At 38.2% G+C, this 14,908-nt stretch overlaps 1 protein-coding gene across 2 annotated transcripts in view; it reads left to right on the forward strand.

The window, feature by feature from the left end:
* Positions 1-953: 953 nt before the first annotated feature.
* Positions 954-14,908, forward strand: part of LOC121424001 (transcription activator BRG1-like) — a 44,633-nt gene continuing 30,678 nt past the window's right edge. Inside the window, exons 1-6 of one of the 2 annotated variants that reach the window (XM_041619561.1) lie at positions 954-1,059; positions 8,976-9,119; positions 10,135-10,431; positions 12,469-12,576; positions 13,128-13,933; positions 14,237-14,390. In XM_041619561.1, coding sequence (XP_041475495.1) covers positions 8,984-9,119; positions 10,135-10,431; positions 12,469-12,576; positions 13,128-13,933; positions 14,237-14,390 — 1,501 coding nt within the window. In that variant the 5' untranslated portion in view covers positions 954-1,059; positions 8,976-8,983. The remainder of the gene's footprint in view (positions 1,060-8,975; positions 9,120-10,134; positions 10,432-12,468; positions 12,577-13,127; positions 13,934-14,236; positions 14,391-14,908) is intronic. The other variant, XM_041619562.1, reaches the window with a different exon arrangement.

The raw sequence follows: 14,908 nt of genomic DNA on the forward strand, positions 1-14,908 counted from the left end.
AGAGGATCCCCTGTCTTACCCCTCTCGTAATTTGAAAGTATCCAGTAGATTTACCATTATTCAGAACACAACCTTCTAAATTTTTATAAAGGGTTTTAACCCATTTAATAAACGATGCGCCAAAACCAAACGAATCTAAACATTCAAATAAATAGTCGTGGTCTAGCGAGTCAAACGCTTTCTTAAAATCTACTGAAGCAATGAATCCTGCTATCTGTTCCGCCCTAAGAAAATGATATACGTCATGTACGTTTCGGATAGCTTCCCCTATTGCTCTTCCGCGGAGGAATGCAAATTGGTCTTTGTCAATTATTTCATCTAAAACATCGATTATCCTATTGGCTAATGCTTTTGAACATATTTTTGCGTCCACATTTATCAACGATATAGGTCTGTAACTCTCTAGTAGACGTTTGTCTTTATTTGGTTTACAAATTAAAGATATGACACTTTGCTTTTGACTTGCTGATAATTCATTTTCTTGAAAAGAAAAATTCAAAGAAACAAGTAAGGGATCCTTGACAATGTCCCAAAAAGTAATATAAAATTCCTTGGAGAGTCCATCATTCCCCGGGGACTTTCCACATTTCATATCCGTCAATACTTTCTTACACTCATGTTCAGTGAGGAGTCCTTCACATGATTTGGATGAAAATTCAGAGAGTTTGTGTCCTCTTATTTTCAAAAAATTATTTGCATTCTCATCTGTTATGTTAACGTTTTGTTTTGTATACAGCTGCCTGTAAAAGTGTTTAATATTTTGTAAAATTTCTTTTTCGTCTTCAATAATATCATCTTCTTTTAAAAGTTTTCGGATAGTGGAATTAACTTTACGTTGGATTTTCTTGTACAGAACAATCAATAAAAATCTTTTTCAACAGATCATCAGATGGGCAAGAAAATCACAATTCCGATTATTTCCGGAAATTACCGACCGAAATGCGCTGCATATATGCTGCGCTTCTTCAGTTTTCCTGAATACACTGAACAAAAGGCTTGTTGCGGAGTATTGTGTGCGATAAAAGTGGGTCGCCGAAAGCTAAAAGTCGATTTTCATCGGTAAGAGAGAGTTTGTTCATATCTAAATCACCTGATAAATAGCTATGTTTATTCTTGAATTCAAATTAAGACATTTTGTGGATGTGTTGTACAAGGATCTTTCGTGGTGCTTGTTCGAAAATGGTCCAGGCCAAGGGCCAGGCAAGACTAGAGTCGTGTACCGTTACGGTACGGTACGGTACATGTAATTTTGTATGACGAGGAACCGATCGAGAGCTTGGCTTGTGCATTGGCAAATTGCGTGATTGTATGATGACATGATTTTTGTGTGTAGGGTGACCAGATTTCACAAAATGAAATGGGCCTACGGGATAATCGACAAAAAAGATCAACAAAGAAGGCTTCACAGTGTTAGACTTGTGAAAAATTAAGAATTGGAAGGGAGGGTGACCGAAAAAGAAAAGACAAAAGAAAATTTGAGAAGAAAGAAAAAAATGAAGGAAGAACTTAAATTGAAAAAAAAAAAACTAAGTTAAAGTTAGAATAAAAGAAGGATGCAAAAGACAAAATAAAGGAGAGAAAGGAAAAAAAAAGAAAGTAAGAAAAATTGAGGAGGAAAGAAAGAAGGAAGAAAAGAAAAATGTTTCCTTCATTTGAAAGAAAGAAACAAAGAAAGGAGGAAAAAGGAAGGGAGTGAGGAAAAGGAAGAATAAAGAATTAGAAGGAAGAATAAAGAATTAGAAGGAAAAATAAAGAATGAAAGAAAGGAGGAAATAGAGGGAGGAGAGAGTAAAAATGAAGAAAATAATGGAAAGAGAGAAAGAACAAAATGAAAAAAGGAGAGGAAGGGAGAAGGAAGCAAAGAAAAGTTTAAGGAAAGAAAGCATGAAGATTGAAGGAAATTAAAGAAGGCAGGTACATGTAAGAGAAAAAAGGAAAGAAGAAAATGAAAAGAGAGGATTGATCAGGAAAGAAAGATAGGAAATAAAGAGAGATGGAACAGAAAAGAACAAGGATGAAGAAAGAAGGATAGGAAAGAAAGAAAGAGAAAAAAGTTAAAACTTCTAGCGAACAAAAACAATCCAATCATCTAACAAAAATCATAATGATATTTGGTGTTTTTTAAACATGTTTTTAAAATTAAAAAAACTAAAATGTTTTAGAAATGAATGAAATTTCTAAGTGAAACATTGTCAACTTAAATATTAGATGAAACATCGCGGCATCATACATGTACACAACGTAGGGACAGAATTAGGGACGGAATTCATGGAAATTGCCTTTTGAAACGGAAAGTGGCATTTCAAATGGAGAAACACGGAAAACATATTTTTCCTCAGAATACACAGAACAGCGGCAGTAATTACTCCAAAGTCTCAACAAAATACGGATATTAAATGGCCACAAAACACGATCTCACTTCACTACAAAGTATGACAATTCACACATCGTGACGGCTCTTGACTCCATCACTCTCGATCATACCCGGGTCTTGGCCGGCGGCTGGGTCGGCTGTATCAAAAATATTCACATGCAAACAACACGGTCGTGTGTTGCTGCCCTCTACGTTTCAAGATGTTACAGCACAATATTCTGGTCTTGAAATCCAAATGGCAGATAGGCTAAAATCGTTGACTGGTCAAAACGATGTCCAAAAACCCACAAAATTATCGATAAAATTTAAGTTAACAAAAAAATAATGCTAATAATGTGAAAGGTAAGGATGTAATAATGTAAGATGTGTTTGTAAAAATATTTTGTGTACCCGCATAGATCTGATTAGAGCGGATTCTTCTGCTTTGTTGGTACAGTGGGGGATACAAATTTTGACGAGCACGAGTGATATATTGCTACTGAATGGTAAACGGAATTGCCAATTTTCCGTGTACACAAAGTCTATGGGGAAACAGAATTTCCGTTTTCTGACATGCTGAAACAAAATTTATGATTTTCTGAAACGGAAAATAACTGTCCCTAACAACGAGACTCAAAACGAAAGCTGAAACAACTGGATCTCGTAAATGAAAACTCAATAACTTGTTCCTCCGATTACATCTCCAAATCAGTAATCTGAGAATCCATGATATAATTATACAAATTTCCTGCTGATTTGTGATGATTTTGGTGAAAAATTGTTTATCATGTCATAGTTTGTAGTTTGCACCATTGAGAATCTGCTCCGATTCTAAATGCGTAGCTAGTAGCCTGCCGAACACAGGCAGGAGGCCAGTTTGTTTGCAATGTACATGTATTGCGCTAGCAAGAAAATCCCCACAGAACTTGCAAAAGTTTAGTTATTGATTTGTCGTCTCTGCTTCGTCATCTGTTGGTTATTTGATGAAAATTTGTCACTTTTAAATGTATTAACTGTATTTTGTTCAATACGTGTATTCAGAAATACGGGACAAATTGGCGTCCGGGGAAGGGTTTGCCGGGACTAAGGAGCAAAATACGGGACGATCTGGTCACCCTAGTTGTGTGTAATTTTTCACTTTTAGCCTGGTGCATTATGAATTGTGACATGGTACGCTAGTTTGGCAGACATAATTGACAGGCAAAATTGGTATGGCAAGTCCCCCCGAGTCTGCGCAGTCTCCTTTGTCTGCGCATACGCGTATCTGCGTATATGTTACCAATGATTTGTTCCGTATTTTTTTTATTTTTCTGTCAAAGAGGAAAAACTGGCAGCCATGTGTTGCTGCCCTGTACGTTCGTTGAGTTAGGCTTTCATGAAGGCTTTCCGATTAGAATTTTCAATATCCTGGCCAATCAATCCGACAAGTTCCGAATGCACGCATGTGCATTTGCATCAGATCTTGATCTATAGTCCTACCCATGGATATTCATGAATTGAGCTGTGATTTCCGCGCATGCCCAATTTGTGTTTGAGATGTTGGAATCGGCAGTGAATTAATATGTGTGAGGAAATCGATACTGGCTCTATATCACAAATTTGAAACTGATAGAAGTGTGGAAAAAAAGTGAAACTTTGTGAAATGTACATGTAAGATGAGTTGTTATAAATGAATTGTAAGGTCATTTTGTTGCATGAGTTTTATATTCCCCCTATAAAGTGACACCTATTCTATTCCACAGAAAATTTCAGTTGATAATGTTCTTTATGTTCTTATAAGTAAGTGTGCAAAGATCTCATAAAAATTTGGGAGAAATGTAAAATTTTCTTCAAAAGTTCCTGGGCCAGTCATTCCAGATTGAAGGAAAAGGTTGTAGTTGTGGTACTCCATGTCTCTGCAACCATTCACTTCACACATGATTCTGGGATTTTGATGTGAAAGGCTGCATTTTGAGGATGTCACATGAAATGCCTGAAATTCAGTATTTTTCCACCATTTTGAGTCAGATTATTCAATGAATAAATAACCGTCTATGCATTGCAAGTGTAAATTTTGTGGTCGATGCATTTTACTAGAGTCATGCAGATATGCGTGTGTGCAGGGGACCTTACATGTACAATGCACGTATCGGACACTTAACATTATGGGACCCCAAAAAATAAAATCATTGAATCAAATAAAAGTCTATTATTTTGGTCAAAATGTTGATTATTAACATGTCATAAATAAAGATTGCAAAAGAAAGTAAATGGAAATTATTTACTAACTACCAGAAGCAAGTTATTTCCCCCAAATATTGGACTATAAAGTTTTACACTCTGATCAAACTTGGCTATTTAAATCGCGCTCTAATCCCCCAAATAATTGCTTAGTTGGTGAGAATCTGCTGTGCAAATTCCAATTTTGATTATTACTATCATTAATTTTGATATTTTTTTTATCATCACTTTTCTTCATTTTATTGCACTCAAATCTTTAGAAATGCTATCATTTTTTATCTGCATTTTACCAGTGATCAAGACTAAGCCTGAGTCATATCGATTATTTTGAAAACCGGTGTTCGACAGCTCTAATTCGATCGAACATCGATGCATCGAATATTGAAGGCGGGGAAAATTTAGTCTTTTGTTTTTGCGTCGATGCGATGCGCTTTGCATATGCACTACGCACTGACGGTATGCGCTGGCGTTGGCCGGGTGAGCGTTGCACAAGCAGATGACAGCAAAGTTCGTTTGTATTTTCCATGATCACAAAACACACAAAAAAAGGCCGGGGACCAAAGCAGAATTCTTCCCAAAATATCTTCAACAATGATATTTGCAGATGACAACATATAAGTTTAAAATGAAACAATAATAAAGACATGAATCACGCAGAGTCGATCCGAATGATTTTCGGTCAACTAGCATTCGCAGTCCATTCACCAGCCCCGTCCGCAGCTCCGTACACTCACTCTCCCGAAACGACAGGCGTGCTTGACGTCAGCGCCAGCAAACAAGTGCAATCAACGGAGAGCGCTGTAACTTGCCTGAGATTGTGTAGTTGGATCCAAAATGAGCTCCAAATAAATTTATGGGAATAAATACGTAATTTTCTCTGGATGGTCATTTGAATTGCTATTCAATGCTGATATAACGATTGTGAGGAAAGATTGTGGAATATGAGTTATGACGATGTTCGAGAATTAATCCTGATAATGACAATCCAGTTTTTTAGACGCAATTGAGCATGCGATCAAAATAAATACGAATGTTTCGAATCGAGCCCTAAATTCATCTAAATTATTACGATTTAACAAGATTTTATGGTCATACTAAGAATATTGACGATGTCAGCAAAGTATGTTATGTTCATATGGAAGAATTAATACTGGCCGGATTATTTCTATTGTTATTCCATCTCTGGACGTCTCCTCCAAGCTCCGAGAAAATAAGCACAATGCGCATGCGTGTTCGATGACGTATGACATATTTTCCCATTCATGAAATCAGAGCCCAAAGTTGGGCACAAACTAGCTTCAAATTGATGGGAAAAAAAATCAAACGCAATTTTCTCTGTTTTTTCATGTAAAATGTTATTATATGGTGATATTACGAACTTGAACAGAGTTTTTGCACAATGGTCGAGAATCAATCCTGATGTGATGATTATTTTTTTAGACAAGTGCACTATAGCTCGAAGTCAAGTCGATCGTCATGAGATGTCCGCCATTGAAAATTGTAATGAAATACAAACGTTTCACATCAAGCTCTAAATTCGTATTAATGATTATCATATTGTAATATGGACTGTAGAAGGGCATTTCATTGGTGTAAAATGTGACTTTGACGTAGATTTCCAAAGTTCTGGGGAAGATTTCTTAGCAGTAACATTTCGTATCGCAGCTCCCTGGGTCTGAATAGTCTGCTCGTGCACAGCTAGCTAGCTGCATTGGTTTCATGCATGCAAAGCTCAGCCAGACAGCCGGCGCGGCCGGCTGAATAATAGGTACTGTATGCTAGCGGTAGGCCTACATACTGTCATGACTATGCACTCTTTGTGTGTGTGTATTTGTGTGTAGATTAACAAAAAAGGCGCATGATGAATTGGCTTGCAATTTTAACTGTAGAAGGTTGATAAATGCATGCAAAATCGGGAGAAAAATTGCGCTACTTTGAAAATTATTGGTTGCCCGATTCGGGCCACCAAAACTTAACATTTTTTCAATAATGGTTGCCCGAGATGAATTTTTGGTGGCCCCGGGCCACCGGGCCACCGCTAATGTCGAGCCTTGCTTAACATTATGGGACCCCAAAAAATAAAATCATTGAATCAAATAAAAGTCTATTATTTTGGTCAAAATGTTTATTATTAACATGTCATAAATAAAGATTTGCAAAAGAAAGTAAATGGAAATTATTTACTAACTACCAGAAGCAAGTTATTTCCCCCAAATATTGGACTATAAAGTTTTACACTCTGATCAAACTTGGCTATTTAAATCGTGCTCTAATCCCCCAAATAATTGCTTAGTTGGTGAGAATCTGCTGTGCAAATTCCAATTTTGATTATTACTATCAATAATTTTGATATTTTTTTTATCATCACTTTTCTTCATTTTATTGCACTCAAATCTTTAGAAATGCTATCATTTTTTATCTGCATTTTACCAGTGATCAAGACTAAGCCTGAGTCATATCGATTATTTTGAAAACCGGTGTTCGACAGCTCTAATTCGATCGAACATCGAAGATTGAAGGCGGGGAAAATTTAGTCTTTTGTTTTTGCGTCGATGCGATGCGCTTTGCATATGCACTACGCACTGACGGTATGCGCTGGCGTTGGCCGGGTGAGCGTTGCACAAGCAGATGACAGCAAAGTTCGTTTGTATTTTCCATGATCACAAAACACACAAAAAAAGGCCGGGGACCAAAGCAGAATTCTTCCCAAAATATCTTCAACAATGATATTTGCAGATGACAACATATAAGTTTAAAATGAAACAATAATAAAGACATGAATCACGCAGAGTCGATCCGAATGATTTTCGGTCAACTAGCATTCGCAGTCCATTCACCAGCCCCGTCCGCAGCTCCGTACACTCACTCTCCCGAAACGACAGGCGTGCTTGACGTCAGCGCCAGCAAACAAGTGCAATCAACGGAGAGCGCTGTAACTTGCCTGAGATTGTGTAGTTGGATCCAAAATGAGCTCCAAATAAATTTATGGGAATAAATACGTAATTTTCTCTGGATGGTCATTTGAATTGCTATTCAATGCTGATATAACGATTGTGAGGAAAGATTGTGGAATATGAGTTATGACGATGTTCGAGAATTAATCCTGATAATGACAATCCAGTTTTTTAGACGCAATTGAGCATGCGATCAAAATAAATACAAATGTTTCGAATCGAGCCCTAAATTCATCTAAATTATTACGATTTAACAAGATTTTATGGTCATACTAAGAATATTGACGATGTCAGCAAAGTATGTTATGTTCATATGGAAGAATTAATACTGGCCGGATTATTTCTATTGTTATTCCATCTCTGGACGTCTCCTCCAAGCTCCGAGAATATAAGCACAATGCGCATGCGTGTTCGATGATGTATGACATATTTTCCCATTCATGAAATCAGAGCCCAAAGTTGGGCACAAACTAGCTTCAAATTGATGGGAAAAAAAATCAAACGCAATTTTCTCTGTTTTTTCATGTAAAATGTTATTATATGGTGATATTACGAACTTGAACAGAGTTTTTGCATGTAGACAATGGTCGAGAATCAATCCTGATGTGATGATTATTTTTTTAGACAAGTGCACTATAGCTCGAAGTCAAGTCGATCGTCATGAGATGTCCGCCATTGAAAATTGTAATGAAATACAAACGTTTCACATCAAGCTCTAAATTCGTATTAATGATTATCATATGCAAATTATTGTTAAATATTACGATTGAATAATGTTCTATGGTCATGATATTATATTGTTCATGAAAGCAAGATTTATTTTACGTTGATCGCGTCAATTTCCGGCCATTTTCTGGTTTGATTAAAGAACAGTACTGCGCATGCACGATCGATGGCCATGACTTCCATTCATGAATTCATCGTGCATAAATTATCTCGGCACGAGCAGACGAGTAAGACTCGAACTATGATCGAAATAAACTTCAAATTAATGGTGAATAGCATCATAATTACTCAATCGGTTTCATTTTGGGGGCAATAAAAATCAAGTTAGTAGTAGTAAAGTTGGACATTACTGATATTTTGATGATTGATTGTGTAAACCAAACGAATCGGCCGGCCGACGTATTTTTTTTTTTTTTTCGATGCACCGATTTTGCAAAATCTGCACCGGTGTTCGATGACATCGATCGAACACCGATTTTTAAATCGATTCGACTCAGGCTTAATCAAGACTGCTACAAAGGGAACACTAATGAGCCAAGTGTATTCTCAATTTGGAATGTAGGCCTTCATGATTCTTTACTTCCAGTTTCCACTGTCGCTTATGCCATTAAATATGGGTATAAATTGAAGATTGTTTATCAAACTTTTAAGTAGGAAACCCCCATATATACCTTTGGTCAGTTCTGTAATCCACTAATAACATTTCATTACCCATCGTTTAGGCTGAGCAATGGCTGATGCCCCAATGCCTGCACCAAACCAGATACAAGACAACAGTATGAGTTCTGACATGAATCACCCAGGAACAGGACCTAGTGGTCCATCAGGAACAGGACCAGTGCAGGGATATGATCAAGGAGGAACAGGTACTGATTTCTATCCATTTTTTTTACATCCTCAGGATTACTACATATGAAAACTACTATATTGTAGCTTTGGTTTGTGGCTGACAACTTAGGTATAGGGTTTCAATGTGAAGTTGTAGGTTAAGTTCAGGTTTACAATACACTACAAACATGTATAAATTAATGAAATATTTCTTGACTCCTTAAGACAGTATTCAGGTCTATTTTGTTTTTAAATTGTTTAATAAACAGTTTCTTACTTCCTTATTTCAAGTCCCAAGTTTTATTTCATTCTCCATGAAGACATTCAACTAATACAGTCAAATACAACAATACAAATTGAATTGTGGATACTAAACCTGGGACAAATGCTCTTTTTGTCATTTGATTGTTTGCCAGGGTGAACAATCAAATACTCTGGACTATCATGATTCCTGGATTATCAGAAATCTCCAGAATGTTGACCTATTTAATTTATATGACCTACCATAGGTAGAAAGTCCCAGTACAGTACATGTTGTGCACAATCAACACAGCTGAATCATGGATGATCACCATCATGACGGTCATTGTCGTGACTTGAAATAGTTCTTGATGTTTGAAATTCATTAAATCTTGCACTTGGTTGTCAAATGTAAAAAATCACAGCCACATACTCTTGATAATCAAATGTCTCAAATCAGTAACCATGTCTGCCGAACATTTGATTATTGTAAAATGTACATGTAGTATTCGGTAGCCAATTGTTGGTAACCTTATCGATTAAATCGATTGTTAAAGTTTTACTCTCAGGCCTAGTGGAGTTATTATTGATGATGAAGTATGATTTTCAAAATTACATGAGAACATTTTATGCAAATGGGGATCAACAGTAAAAGTGAATAAATCTTATGAAAATCTTATGAACAAAAACAATTTCACCAAAATCTGAAACCAATAGGTTCTACTGGTTATGTAAACAAAAGAATTTGTAATTTTTTGTTTTAAAGTTGTTTATGTGTAATGATCTTTTCTTGAAATTGTTGCATTTTTCTAGGCCCTGGTATGCAGTCACAAGGAGGACCTATGCCTAGTCCCATGCAGGGAGGGCCAAGCCACAGCCCCATGATGACGCCAAGTCCAGGCCCAGGAATGTCCGGACCAAGTCCCAGTCCTATGCAGCAAGGGCCTGGCCCCATGGGAGATAATAATATGATGCCACCATCGATGAGCCCCATGCAGGGGGGTCAGGGGCATATGATGCCCCCACAGGGACCACCATCCATGGGAGGTCATGTGCCTTCCTCTGGTCCAGGACCTATGCCACCGTACCAGTCGCAGATGATGAATCAGGGTATGTTATCACTGTTGTATCATTCATCAGGGAAGACCCTGGCCAGAATTCATGGAGGAGGTTTTGAATCTGTGGTTTGAAACCATGACCCGTGCAGATTTCATCTATACATGTAATTCAGTGCATAGACTGAGAAAGCCTCCAGTAAGGAATGTGTAGATGTACACAGCGTGTTAATGAGCAAAATATGTATTTGATAGATATTATCTGTGGACTCATTAATTCAAGACAGTGGGCTTAAGAAATTAATGCTAGTACCTAAATAACAAGCCTCAATATAGCATGTTGAGATAAAAACGCACATCATATATGTGCTGAATTCAGCATTATCAATGTATGAAATTTGAGTAAACCATTGGTTCAAACCACAGATTCAAAGCCACCTTTATGAAGACAGACCTCAGTGTCTTTTAAACATCTACACTCTTCACATTTCGTCTGAACACCTGGATGCTACATGTATTTCATTACATTGTACCAACCAAGGGGGTGTGTCACAAAGAGTTAATTGTGACTTAGAGTTACACTTAAGTCACCAGTTTTGCACAATATAAAAGACATCACAGCATTGGTCAAATCATACTAAGAGGACGCGCACTACTGCGTACCAATCAATAAGATTGCATGTTACATATTACGTACGCGTCAGCATTGAAGCATGAATTAAATCACACTTAACTGTGAAACATCCCCACCAGCTTTGTTTTTTTATATGATTTTTTGTACAAATGATGTATTTCCAGTTTTTACTGCAGAAGGCCATTACATAAAGCTGTTTTTAAGTTAAAAGTGACTTCAAGAATGACTGATAACCCTTTCTTGTGGTATTGATATTTACCATTTAATGTTCATTGGTTATTTAGCGTGTGAGAAAGGTTTGGCATTTATAAAATCGCTCTTTACTTTCAAACAGCTTTACATGTATGAAATACCCACGAGGATAGAGTTGATGTAATATTCTGAAAGGGAATATTTTTTTAATGTCATTTTTGTTCTTGGCATCACAATCTCTTGAACTATAGAAATAATTTATTGTGTTCATATATCAGCGTTGACTCATGAGAATTTCATCGTCGGTAATTTTGTCGAAAGTAGGTGGACCGGGACATCAGATCATCCAATGATTTGCACCGGATAAACAATTGCAAAAAGGTCTTTGTCCAGAGTCAAGAGATTGCATTAGTGATATAGTTATTGCAGAGAGCGGCTTCCGTAGTAAATGCGAAAACTCTGTACTGAAAATATACTCAAAACATCTCTATTTTGCTCATTCTAATGATTAACAAACAATTCATTTATGATATAATTTTGTGAAAAACCTCTATAACATGTCCTGTTAGAAAATTAACACTTGGACTTGCGAAGACTAGATAAAAGAGAAAATTGAAGTGAAATATACATGTATTAAAGTAATAGGAAGGTTGTACATGTGTGACATCACAGATCAGTTGCATTCCCAATGGATGCATTGCTGATCTCAATATGAAAAGATTAACTTTCTTGTTAATCTTCCTCAAACTTTCATTGATCTGTTTCTGTGAATTTTCTCTTATATGAATTATGCTGGTTTGAAGGGTTTCGTTCTCCTTAACATTAAATACATGCATATTTTCTTATGGTTGGTGATACTGTATGCAAACAATGCATGCAGCCAAGTGCGTTAGTGGAAATGCAGAGCATGCAAGGTTTCTTTAGATAGGTGCCGCACTGCACTCGTGAGCCGCTGGTGGCGAGTGCCCAGTGTGCACCATCTGAAGAAACCAAGCTTTCTCTGCATTTACTTTTACGCACGACAGAGTAAGTGCACTATTTGTTTATAAAATAGCAACACAGAAACAAATTCTTTAAAAGTTACAGTACAGTTTTGTTGGACTTCTCCCGGGACTTCTACCGCACTGGTCTGCTTGATGTCAATGTCAATTTTCTTTGCGCACCTGCCGTGCATGCACAAAAAAAGTTGGATGTCATGTGAGGCGTATTTGCCAGTCGTGATGCTTGAAATAATACACCTATATTATAATACCCTTCTACATCTAGGTCCCCGTCCTGGTCACAATCCAATGCCCCCTCCCAATCAGGGCTACATGGGAGGTCAGTACGGAGGTCAACATGGTGGTCAGCATGGTGGACAGGGAATGAATACAGGTCAGTGATACTGGCATCTCCTCCCAGTTTCACAGAAAGTTCACTCAGTGATTTCCACTGATTGTAATGGGTCACAGCCAATCATGTCCAAGGATTTGTAGTAGATTGTAACAAGAGCCAGTGAGAATCGCTGACAATTTGTTTCATGAACTTCTCTGACCCTGGTATCCATTTATTAATGGGATTGATGGAAGGATTATTTGTTCCATTGATGTTTGATGATAAATCTATGATTGTTACCTGAGAAGCATTTTGTCATTTGCTCCCAGCCAATGAAATACAAGGATTTCTATAGCTCACTGTTTGTTTCATGAAATGCCCCCTCAGTGTTTATTTCTGTGAATGTTTGTTTTATCATTGCTTAGTAATTTCCCTTTTTGGTAAGTTTAAGCTCTCACTATGAGTTACTGAAACACTGTAATTGTCAAAGAGGAATTTGATATCATTAGTTGTATTAAACATGCCCAGAATAATCAACTGTGAGGTTTCAGTGATATATCAATATGTAATTTTTCTGATATGATTCGTGTGTTGTGCTTTATCTGTCTTAGGTGGGTCAATGGGTGGACATGGCATGATGGGGCCCGGACAGCAGTACCAAGGTCCCTCACACCAGGTCCCACCTCACCAAGGCCAAATGCATCAAGGAGGACCCCACCAAGGACCTATGCATCAAGGCCCACCACATCAGGGACAGCCACATCAAGGTCCACCGCATCAAGGTCCCCCGCATCAAGGTCCCCCACACCAAGGTCCCCAGCATCAAGGCCCTCCACACCAAGGCCCACCACATCAAGGCGGGCCTCACCAGGGCCCTCCCCATCAAGGATCATCCCATCAGGGTCCCCCGCCACATCAGGGCCCTCCACACCAAGGTGCACCTCACCAGGGACCTAGCTCTCATCAGGTACCCCCACACCAAGGTGGCTCTCACCAAGGTGGGCCACCCCATCAAGGACCACCCATGCAGGGCCAACAGGGCCAGCAACAACACCAGGTACCTCAACATCCAACCAGCGGTCATCAAGGTCCACCTCATCAGGCTCCGACATCGCATTCTGGTCCTCACCAAGGAGGACCATCTGTCCCTCACCAAGGAGGACCACCACCCGGTCCTTCTGGTCCACACTCTGGACCACAACACCAAGGTTCCAAGCCCATCACAAGCCAAGGGAACATGCCTGGTCATGGACCTATGCAGAACCAGCTAGAGCATGGGCAGCGAGGTCCAAGCCCAGTGCAGAACTTCCCTATGCAGAACTCTGGGCCAGGGCAAGGACCACATGGACCACAGTCTCAACAGATGATGCCTAATCAGAACTTCAACCCGAACAACAACTATACCATGCTGCAAAGAGTAAGAGTTGTTTGGTTTTTCTCACTTCTTTCCTCCTTACTTTTATACTTTTACCATTAATTTCTGTGCTCTTTCTCAATGAAGAAAAATGAGGGTGGCAAAGGAACATTGTCATGAATTACATATTATGTAGGGATCTTTAGTTTTTGCTTGATAGTCATGACAGACAGATTTGGGGTTTATCGGCATTTACAGGTCCTTCAAGCTTGTTACTTTTAGTATGAAATATGAAGATATGAAGAAATATACCTGAAAATCAATGAAGAGATCTTTATTGTACCATGTTTACTATCTTTTGTGCAGGCTCTGGAAACAATGCAAGAGAAAGGACTCCAGAATGACCCTCGCTACCCTCAGATTGTAGCTATGGCTAACAAAGCGAAGCAGTATGCCCATATGCAGCAACCCAACATGCCACCATCTGGCAATATGGGTGGACCACCGGGAAGAAATGGAGGCAAGTATAATATTTATATAGCACTTCTTACAGATTTTTCTTAGTGCTGCATGAATTGTTACCCTGGTTTCAGCTTAGCCGCCAATGAGGCCCTTTAGTATTTCAAGGAATTGCTCCCTGGTACCCTTTTACCTCACTCTGGTCGAGTTGCAAATGCAGACCAACATCTTGTCAAAGAATGTTAGTGTCTTGGCGGGAATAGAACCTGAACCTTTTGAGCTACAGTCAGGAGACATAACCTCTAGTTTTTTTAACACACATTCAGCTTCACTGTCTGTTTGTTTTATCTGATTACTAGGAGAGGACATGTTTGCTTGTTAGTAACCATGGGATAGATGGCTCCAAGTTCTGACCAAGGATTTTATTTTATCAGGATTAGTATTTTACCAAAGGGCACCAGCACAATGACTTATTTTAAAATTTTGTTCATCCACATTGGTATGAAGGAATTATTCAGCCTTTAAACTTTGATATTATTATTTGTGATACGGGGACAATTTTTTTTTCTCCATGGATTG

Source organism: Lytechinus variegatus, chromosome 11 (assembly GCF_018143015.1).
Source record: "Lytechinus variegatus isolate NC3 chromosome 11, Lvar_3.0, whole genome shotgun sequence".
Taxonomy (NCBI): Eukaryota; Metazoa; Echinodermata; class Echinoidea; order Temnopleuroida; family Toxopneustidae; genus Lytechinus; species Lytechinus variegatus.